Raw genomic sequence first — 11,058 nt, 5'->3', positions numbered from 1 at the left:
TTATAATCTCTCTCAAAAAATCATTGCTGCTGTTGAGTCGGAATCAACTCACAGCCGACCCACTCGTAGGTTTTCAGAGGTGGTAAACCGCACAGAGGACTGCCCATCTTTCTCCCACAACACAGCTGGAGGATTCAGTTGTGCCTCTGGGCTGGTGGCACAACTCCTTACCCACTAAGACATCACAGTTCTGTCTCTTAAGGATCTCCTGCTGTTCAGGTTTGGTTTTTTTTTTTTTTACTTCTCTTTGTTTCTTTAGGAGAAGAAGAGACCTATACTCACAGAGCCTTGACTTATAGGTAGTATTCATTTCTTCGTTTAAGAAAATGAATCTGTATACCATCTTTGGTCAGTACCACTTTAGGTTTCTTGCTGTGTTAACAGTACTGGCTACATAACAGTAATTTTTAAATTAATGGAAAGAATCTTAAATATGAATGATTTAAAATATTTTCTATTAGCTTTCAATCATACTTTTAAAACACTTAGAATACAGGAATATAATGATAAGTTGTTTCAGATCTAAGAGTAACATAAAGATTTCATGTATAGTTAGGTGGGGTGTCAGACCCTTAAATGTGCTCTTACTTGGTCCCTGTAACAATCTGATATTGGATGTTAATGTATTTTGAAATACCTTGAACTTGTCATATAAAGTCTGATTGTGGTAAAGTTATTTAAAATAGTTTCTTTGAAAAAAATTTGAGAAGCAGATATTCCACTACCAGGAAAAAAAAAGCATCTCTGCAATAAGAGTGAGAGGCATTAACTGTTCATCCGTCATGTCAACCCAAGTGAGGTCTTCCCCTCCCCCCAGTGCAGCAACATATTTTAGGGCAGCAAAGTTCAGACACAATGGCCTCTTCAGAAAAGCATGCAAGTTAGGTCAGGTCACTTGTTTTAAGTCAGTACAACAAATTTGTTTACCAGACTCTGACCATGAAAAGAGAGTGATGCAGGAAGTCCATGTCAACTGCAGCCATATGGGTTCACATGAACCTATTGGTTCACGTGATCGCTACCTAATGTTGGGCTTTATTTCCTTTTCTTCTTCTTCATCACTGTCATCGACCTGCTGAATGACCAGATCAGCCGACCCATCCTCTACAATCTCCACGTAGGACCTGTTCTCATCTTCGTTCAAGTGCCACCTGGAATCCTTTTCTCCTTCTGACGGGGACATGAGGTGCTGCTCTTCCAAATCCATGGGCAGGCTGTCTATGCCAACTTCAGCAAGGCACTCGTTACAGAGCCTGTAGCGCCTGGTTCCCTCCTGGACCACCTGTCCTGTCAGATCAGTCACATGGCGTTTGCATTTTCTGCAGATCAGTTTGCATGCCTGATGAATCTGTGTAGAGAGTTAAATAGGAATTAAAAACATTTTTCATAAGCAGGACATTTTGACAGTTTAGACATTAGTTCAAAACTTAAAATGTTCAAGGCTAAATATCAACTTAAATTAGAATGTTGTTATATGTGTCAAGTTTGAATTGACTAATAGCTGAGCCTCCTTCTGTAAATCACATAGGAAAAGATTGTCCATCTTTCTCCTGCACAGCAGTTGGAAGATCTGAACCTCAAGCCTTTGGGTTGGCAGTGCAGCTCCTTAGCACTAAGCAGAAACAAGTCTGTCTTGTAGGAAATACAACCAGGGTGCTCTTTAGAGTCAAGGATGGTGAAACTCTGTCTCACATACTTTGAGCATGCTGTCAGGAGGGACCACCTGGGAAGAAGACATCATGTTGGGAAAAGTAAAGAGTTAGCTAAAGAGAGAAGACCTTCAACATTATGGAGTGACATAGTCACTGCAACACTGGGTGCAAGCATGTTTGAGATCTTTAGGAGGGAGTGAGCAGGACAGGGTAAGACTGAGATCTGTTGTTCATAGGATGGCTGTGAGTTGAGTTGTCAGGGCAGACAGCAACAACAGCAACAACACTGGAAAACTATCCTAGGGTATGGCACTGAGAAATATTATATATTAACTTTCTCTAAATAATGTGTTCAGAAATGTTAAACATGTCTCTAATTGCTGTTGAGTCAGAACCAACTTACAGCCAACTCTCCACTGAGTTTCTGAGACTTCTAACCACATGAGAAGAGAGTTCCCATCCTTCCCCTGATGCTGCTGGTGAACTCAAATCACCAGAGTTAGCAGGGCAGCTCCCTACAGGCTACTCCACCAAAGCTCATTACAGTTTCGTTTTCTCTAAATAATGCCTGTAACATAAAATTATCAATATTACCTACGTAAAAATTCCACATCTCCATTAATCAGACAGTACTTTGATATTTCAGGTAACAAGGAGATACTTTCCTAGAATAATAATAATAATTTCAAACCCGATGATGTGTCATGTATGCTGTTTTAAGGACTTAATATTACTTCAGGAACCAAAGCCTCTCATGTTTTGGGTATTAATTTTACCAAAAAGCAAAATACTGTCCCAAAATGTAATTGTGTGTATGTTTACTTTTTTCTAAAATTAAATTTATACGTATTTTTTGATAGATTACTTGACTGGCCTGGGAATCGCCTGGTTTTGTCATTTACTAACCATTGATCTTGAAGCAAGTATTTAAAATATAAACTTGCTTTAAGAGTGATGGAGAGCTCTGGTGGCAGAGTGTTACATGTTACACCGACAGTCTCAGGTCAGTGGTTAGAATACACCAGTACTTCCAAGGGAGAAAGAGGGACAGTCTCCTCTCACTGTGACAGCCTCTGAAACCTCCTGGAGGGTTATTGCATTGAGTGAGAATCTGAATTCCGGCAGGGGTTGGTTCTGGGTTGGTTCAGGGCAATAAAGAGAATATGTAACACCTGATGAGGTGCAGGCCTCACTCAAGCTGATTAGAAGGCTGACTAATCAGAAAGGACACTGTCCAGAGGCAACCACTATGATGGCTCTGTTTAACCCTACCTGCTTCCTTATTGCAAACAGGGTAACTACTCACAGGTCTGATATGAGGACTCAATACGAAAGAGTTCAAATGTGTGAAAGATGTTTGGCCAAAACCTGTAATTAATGAATATTATCTATTATAGTGATTGTTAGTAATACCTATAGTAATCTGTATGCTGAGCAAACCATTTGAGAACTTGGACTATGTGAATAAGAATGTGGCATCAGGATCAGAAGACTTATCAGCAATTTGCGCCATGGCAGATGACACAGACTTGCTGAAAGTGAAGAGGACTTGAAAGAATTGCTGCAGAAAATCAAAGTCTACAGTCTTCAATTAAGAAAGCAAAAATCCTTGCAAGTGGGCTAACAGGCAACATCATGATGGAAAAAAAGTTGAAGTAAACAATTTCATTTTACAGGGATGCACAATCAGCACTCTGGGACCAGCAGTCCAAAAATCAAGAGAGGTGTTGCATTGGGGAAATCTGCCAGCAAGGACTTTTCCAAAGTGCTAACGAGTAATGATGTCTGTTTAAACACTAAGGTGCACCTGATCCAAGCCACAGTCTTTTCTACGACTTCCTCTGTATCTGAAAGTGGGACAGTGAATAAGGATGACAGAAGAATCGATGCCTTTGAGTTGTGGTGTTGGAGAAGGGTGCTGAATAGACATCCACGGATTGCCAAAAGAACAAACGAGTCTTTCTTAGAAGAAGTGCGACCAGGGAGCTCCTTCGGGGCAAGGATGGTGAAATTTCATCTTGCGTACTTTGGGCATGCTGCTGGGGGAGTCTCATCCTGGGAATGGTGGAGGGTCAGAGAATGAGAGGAAGATCTCCAACAAGATGAACTGAAATAGCCACTGTAACAATGGGCTCAAGCATATCAAAGATCATGAGGGTGATGGAGAAGAGGGAGGGCAGGGTTCAGATCTGTTGTTCACAGGGTTGCTATGAGTTGACTTGAAGGTACCTAACAATAATATCTGTTAATAGTAAGTCATTCTATTTATACCTGTCACAGTCCTGATGACATGCATCACAAGCTGGGTTAGAAAACTGAAGGCTCAGTGGTTTGAAGGAAACCTTCAGCTGAACAGAAGGATGAGGAAGTTGCCTCCCATATAGACTAAAAACCTCAAAAATCCAATTGAGGATCAGTCACTTAGAGGTGAAACTGACTCAAGGGTAGTCGAGTTGGGTTTTAATACACAATTATTAGAATTAATTGTATAATGCTGAATGAATAATGTTGGTGGCATATGGACATAAGTCACTTTAACAAACTAGCAAGGACAGCATTATTTCATTTTAAAACATAGATAAAACCCAACAAAATAAACAAAAACCAATCATGCACATATAAGCAGAAAAAATGTTCTGTAAGAATATATGATAAAGTGTTAAAAAGTGTTAAAAATGGCAATATCTGGTTGTTGAAAATGAATTATTTTTATTTTCTTGTTTTCACTGAGATCTATTCCTTTTTTTTTTTTGCAATGTATATAGTTTTTGTAATAGTAAAAAGTTACTTTTATGGAAAAAAACCCAAGCTTCATTAAGGCAGAGGTTTTCCTTGCTCTGTTTATTGCTTTATATCTAGCACTTAGAACAGGGGCCTGCACATAGTAGGTGCTTAATACATATTTGGTGACTAACTACAAAGCAACGTATTAAGAATCACCTTAAGTGATTCTTTAAGTGTTTCTACTGTCCTTAAAATTAAAGAGGCTTTTATGAATGGAAGCTCTGGTGGCCTAGTGATGAGAAGTTGTGCTGCAAATACCAAAGGCATGTGGTTCAAATCCACCAGCAGCTCTGCAAGAAAAGATGGGCAATTTTCTCCTTTGTGATTTATTGCTCCTGAAAACCCGCTGGAGGGTCAGCTCTGAGTTGGTTCCACCTTGACAGCATACAACAACATGAATGGAACAGAAATGCCTGTTATAGAACACTTATTTTGGAAAACAATCTTGCTATGTCTGGCAGAATTCCAAAGCCACTGCATCATTAAACTATTAGGGCACTAACCAGCAAGTTCCCTGAAATTTTTCAGACTGCTGACAGTCAAGTCCTTGACTGAGGGGAGGCTCTATTGCTCTCCTTGTTCCCTTTCTTAATAAGACTAAAGAACAACTAGAGAGACTGGAAAAGGGGTGCCATGGAAAGTGGCCAGATCAGCTAGACAGATCCTACCACGTAGGAATTTGACATCCATTAGCAGATGCTGAGTATATGAATAGAGAGCCTGACAGACATCCAAACATTTATACAGCTTACACTGGTATGGCTCTACAAAGCCCAATACATAAAAAGGGATTAGATTTTGTTGTTGTTATGTCAAGTCCAGCGAGTTTTCAGAGGAAAATGGCATAGGAGGAGACTGTACATTTTTCTCCTAAGATGCAGCTGGTAAATTTAAACCAAGTCCCTCTGGATGGGCAATGCAACTCCTTATTCATTAGAACACCAGATTTTAAGTGAATTAGAACTAGCATCCAAGAAGCCATTCTTTTACTTCAGGGTTTCAAGGAGAAGAACTGATATGTACATCTATATAGAGGGAGCTCCAGTAGCCTAATGGGTAAGGAGTTGAGCTGCCAGCCCAAAGGCAGGTAGTTCAGATCCACCAGCTGCTCTGCAGGAAAATATGGGCAATCTCCTCCCATGCCATTTATAGCCTCTGAAAACTTGCTGGAGACTCAGCTGTAAGTTGGTTCTGACTTTATGGCACAAAACAAGAGCAAAAATATATTTAAATGGCAAAGTTGTGATTTGTTGCTCACAGGGTTGCTGTGAGTAATAGTTGATTCAAAGGCTCCTAACAACATGTTCACAGCAACCCTATGAACCACAGACTACCTTGGCCTGTACTGTACCATCTTCACAATCTGCTCCATGCTCAAGCCCACATTTCAGTCACTGCCTCAACCCATGTCATTGAGGGTCCTGTTCTCTTTCATTGTCCCTCTCCTTTACCAAGCATGATGTCTTTATCTAAGGGCTAGCTGCCCCTCCTTCTGTTGATACATATGTACAGTTCCCATATAATCACGCATTAGTCACAAAGCAAAATCATTAACTTGAACATTTTTTCATATAGTAGTGTTGTGTGAAAAAATTTATCTCATAAATCACATTATCCTAAAGTAGATAAACACACATTTCTTAAGAAGTAAAACAATGGAAAATTATATATACATACTGTTCGAAAGTGGCTGCTTAGATGGTCTAGCCTGCTGAATCTTTTCCCACAAGCTTGACATGGGTAGGGCCTTTCTCCTGTGTGACAACGAAGGTGGCGCTTTAGGTCGGCTTTCCGCTTCACCACGTGGGGGCAGTATGGGCACTTGAACCGCATCCTGGGCAGGTCGTCTGAGAGGAGACAGTTCATTACATGACTGTGAAGTCTAGAAACAACTCTAATACCAAAATCCACAAAACCTTGCTAGGCCCAAGCTCACCCAGGGCAGAGAAGAGAGGCATTTGATTAAGACTAGCTCCACCTCACCCTCACTGCTCTCGAACCTGAACTGACTCATAGCTGACTTTCCAGGCTGTTTTCAGAGGTTGTGAATCACCCAGGAGGCAGCTGCCCGTCTTTTCCTGAGAACAGCTGGTGCCATGGGGTTGGCAGCACCATTCTACCCAGTCGACCACCAGGACTCCCTTCAGACTAGCTAGTCAATGTAATTCTAAGTATGTTGTTACGTGCTATCAAGTAGACATCAACTCACAGCTGACTCTCCAGAGGGTTTTCTGAGGCTGTAAAGAGATTATACTTTCTCCTGTGGAGAAATTCTAAATATAGATGTTATCATTTCAATACTTTGAATATTTACAAAGTGTGAATAAAACTAACAGACTGTAATCACACATAGGATTTTACTGAATGTAGATAGACTAGATTACAAGTGTAAAAACGTGGTGTAGCATTTTGCAAATATAAACATAACCAAAAGAAATAATTCAGTTAATATTTAAATCTTACCCAAAGGTTTGAGTAACTTACTTTGTTCGTGTGTGTATTTTTTTTCTTTCTTTCTCCTTAAGGGAGCTCTGGTGGCATAGTTTGTAGGCAGTTATAATATTAACTCAGAGACTGCCTCTCTGGAGGTTCGAATCCACCAGTGGCTCTGTGGGACAAAGATGGGCAGTCTCCTCTCATGCCATTTCCAGCCTCTGAAAACCTACCGGAGGTTCATCTCTGAGTTGGTTCTGACTTGATGGCCATGAGAGTATTTCTTCACTTTAGGCATGATATAATCTTGTCCCCTCCCGCCCCTCCATTGTATTATTTATTTTAAAATAAAAATATCTTCTTGTTTTCAGTGAAATCACAGCAAATTAGTTTCTCATTTAACAACATCTATACAATTTGTTCAGTGACATTGATTACATTTTCAGTTAACTTTTTCTTTGTTTCCTTTTTCTGGCTGTTCCGTCTCCAGTAATTCAGTTTCTGGAACTGGCTCCATTGTCTTCCCAAGTTTGCGTCTGAGTAAATGTTTACCACTTCATCTCATATATATGAGGTTTTACAGGAACAAAGTACTTATGGATGACAATGCGTATTTTTTGAGCCAGGCTATTATTAAGCTAAAAGATGACCTCATGGAAAGCTTTAGTTGGAAGTTTAGAATATCTCAGGGTGAAAGTGCTGGGGAGTCCTCTAGTCTCCTAAGTGTGGAATTATAAAGAATTTGAGTTCTGTTCCATAGAACTTTTTTTAAAAGGAGAATAATGTCAAGGATCATCAAGTTGTGTTTTAGAACAAAAATTATGTTAAAAACTCTTGTGAAAATATATGTAGCAAAACATGTCATCAGATGAAAAAAATCACAAAAATTTCTACATAAAAATGTCCATTTTGTGCTTGCTTTGGCAGCACATATATTAAAATTGGAACAATACAGAGAAGATTAGCATGGCCCCTGCACAAGAATGACACACAAATTTGTGAAGTGTTCCATTTCACAATAGTAAAACAATGTTTTCATTATTAAAGTTAGATTTAGCTGTAAAACAGCATCTTCGCCCATCAACAAATCAATGGATAGAGAAGCTGTGGTATATTCATAAAATGGAATACTATGCTGCATTGAAAAACAAAGAACACATGAAATATTATAAAAAATGGATGACCCTGGAGGACATTGTGCTGAATGAAATATTTCAGTCACAAAAGGACAAATACTGCATAGTGCCACTGCTGTAAAATGGGACTGACATTGGGGCTGGGGGGAGACTGAAAAAGATGGGATAAATTATGTATACTGCATTGAAACAGATGAGGGAGAGATCTGTTTAAAAGGGTATATGATTAGGTAATATTGTCATGACAGAATGACATGTCCAGAATGACAGCTGAATAGTGGAGTGGACTTGGGGAGAGGGATTATATAATAATGAAAGAATTTTTCTTTTGCTTTTCAAAGAGAAGAGTGAACAGAGGGGGGAGGGGTGAGCAGGGAGAAAAGTGCAACAATGTATGAATGGAAATCCAAAATCTCTATAAATTTTCATTAAAATTAATTAAAAAAACCTAAAACCCCAGCATCTTCATTTATTAAAATTAGATCTAAATAACTCAGGAGGCAGAAAAGGACAAATAAGTTGTATCAAGTTACAAAACAGTGGAACCCAAAGGTAAAAAAGAGAACTTTTTGTGCTTTAAAATGCACAAAGATTTTTCATTTTTGTGGCTATTTTTGTATGTATTGGCCAATGTGTTAGCCTGGCAGGACATCCTATAAATGCTAAAATAAAATTTCATATCTTCTCAAATTAATATCCCATAGAGAAATGTGATCCATAAAAATCAATGGACTGACTATTATTTTAAAATGTACATCATCTACAAAGAAAACAAAGTTATTTACAAAATTGACAATGAGAGAAATGTGGACACTGATTGGTTATTTAGTGATATTAAGGAATTACTGTTAATTTTGTTAATGAATTTGTTTAGCTAATTTTGTAAAGGTAATACATTATTTTGACTGATAACCAAAATGTTGAGCCCCCAGTAGTTCCACAGGAGAAAAGACCTGGTGATGAGCTGCTGTGAAGATTACAGCCGACAAAAGTGCAGGGGACAGTTCTAGTCCATCCTATAGGGTCAGCATCATTTGGAATCGACTCAAAGGCACCTAAAAACAACTCATTTTAGAGAGAAGAATCTAAAGTTTTTATAGATGAATATATGTCTGAGATCTGCTTAAAAAGAATACAAGACAGCAGGTAGACTAAAAGTGAAATAAGATTAGCTATGAGTCAAAACTGGAGCGGTGGAATGGGTGCATGGGTATTTATATTATTCTCTTTACTTTCATATATTTTCTAAAATACTTTCCCTAAACTTAAAAAATAGATCCTGGGTCTGTGACACTTTGTATATATGCATGGTTGCCCTATTTAAATTGTTTGTATAAAAATACTCTTCCTGAGTAAATAATCTGAGGGAAAATTCTATTTAAAGTGAAAATAAGTGTCTTGGGAATTGGATTCTAGTAAAGAACTTTAAGTATTTCACAATAATTTGACTGCCATTTGTAGGTATAGAAAGATCATAGATTTTGACTATTGCTGTGTGCCATCGAGTCAGAACTGACCCATAGCTGACCCTCCAGTGGGTTTTCAGAGGCAGTTAAGTGCACGGAAGAGACTGCTCATCCTTCTCCCACAGAGCAGCTGGTAGATACAGATTTGAACCCTGTGCCTTTGGGATCGAAATGTAGCTATTTACCAGTAGGCCACCAGAACTGCCTAGTTTAGTTGTGACTATCATCCTAGTGATAGTTTTTACTATCATTATTCTTTTGGCCTTCGTGAAACTTAAGCATTATTATATTTTTACTTAATTTTTTTTCACTTTTTAGGATTCCATTTAGAGAGCATATTGTGTTTCCATTCAACTATTCATATACATTTTGTTTTCTTACACTGACTACAATGCACTCACTTGCTTCCTTCCAGTGATTCTTTTTATCATTTAACCTTCTATCTTTATTAATAAACAAACCCAGTATTATTTTAAATGAAAAATTTAAGAATTATGTTTTAAGAAATAGATTTTCATTAGAGAAGTATGACTTAAAAAAAAAGGCACTTTTTACCAATGATCCAACTACCTACCCATAAAGTCTCTAGTTAAGAACATGTTGAAACAGGGCTGATGTCTATGAAGATTAGGAACCAGACTGAGAGAATTTATGCTCTTTTTTGGGTACCTGGGAAACTTCTGGATGTGACATCAGATCCTTGACCATATTGATAGCTGGAAGGAGTAGAGTCCACTTCGGCATCATTTTGTGCTTGCTCGCCAGCTGGGGGAACGAGGACGGAAGGATCAGATGTCCGTGTATCTCGTTTGCTTGACTTACAATGTACAACTTCAGAAGGCTGTGACAACCTCAAATGTTTGGGCTTCTTGATAGGATCTTTCCTTTGCTCAGGCTTGGCCAAAGGTTGCTGGGTATTCCTTTGGGAGGCTGAATGGTAACTGTACTTATTCCAAGATTTTCCACTTATTACCCCTGGTCCTTGATCAGGGCTTAGGCGAGAATGTGGAGAGCTGCTTTCTTCTTGCCAGCCACCACTATAAAAAGAGGAGCGTTCTGCACCGTTAGAACCGGCATCCTTATCTGACAGACTGAAGTACCGATCTTTTTCTTTTTCACTAATGTCTAATGAAGATTTAATAAAAGTCTTACAGACACTGATGACATCAGTCATCTGAAGGAAGCTAGCAGCTGACATGACTTCTATGACATTTTGACCTGTCAGAGACAGTTTTCCTGAATAAACAAAATCCAGAATAACTGTGAATGTTTCCGGGGAGAAAGCCTGAAATGTGGCTGTGGTTGGCTGACTTGTCTCCTTGGAATTCTGAGAAAGGAGCATCTTAAAGTAGCCACTGCTAGCAAACAACACATTCCGGTGGGCTTTGAAGATCTTCCCTTCAACCAGAATGCTGCAGTCACAAAACACATCTTGTCTTCGCTGCTCATTCAGTTGTTGCAGGAGGTGGGACTGGTGGGAGGAGATCTCCATTCTAAAGAGGAAAAGACACACAAGGTTACCAAACAGCGGGCAGCAGGGCTTTCTTTTTTTTTTCTTTTTTTTCTTTTCTATAATTATATTTTATT

At 38.9% G+C, this 11,058-nt stretch overlaps 1 protein-coding gene across 1 annotated transcript in view; it reads right to left on the bottom strand.

Moving 5' to 3' along the window:
* Positions 1 to 813: 813 nt before the first annotated feature.
* Positions 814 to 11,058, bottom strand: part of ZBTB8A (zinc finger and BTB domain containing 8A) — a 15,232-nt gene continuing 4,987 nt past the window's right edge. Inside the window, exons 3-5 of the mRNA XM_006894971.1 lie at positions 10,141 to 10,964; positions 6,114 to 6,283; positions 814 to 1,348 (exon numbers count right to left, since the gene is read on the bottom strand). Of these exons, the coding sequence (XP_006895033.1) occupies positions 1,019 to 1,348; positions 6,114 to 6,283; positions 10,141 to 10,963 (1,323 nt within the window). The 5' untranslated portion in view covers position 10,964 and the 3' untranslated portion in view covers positions 814 to 1,018. The remainder of the gene's footprint in view (positions 1,349 to 6,113; positions 6,284 to 10,140; positions 10,965 to 11,058) is intronic.

The sequence above is a fragment of the Elephantulus edwardii genome, unplaced genomic scaffold, assembly GCF_000299155.1.
Source record: "Elephantulus edwardii isolate Elephantulus edwardi_28Jun2011 unplaced genomic scaffold, EleEdw1.0 scaffold00152, whole genome shotgun sequence".
Lineage (NCBI taxonomy): Eukaryota > Metazoa > Chordata > Mammalia > Macroscelidea > Macroscelididae > Elephantulus > Elephantulus edwardii.
Note: the sequence above shows the minus strand (reverse complement) of the source record. Positions and strands in the feature narration are given on the sequence as shown.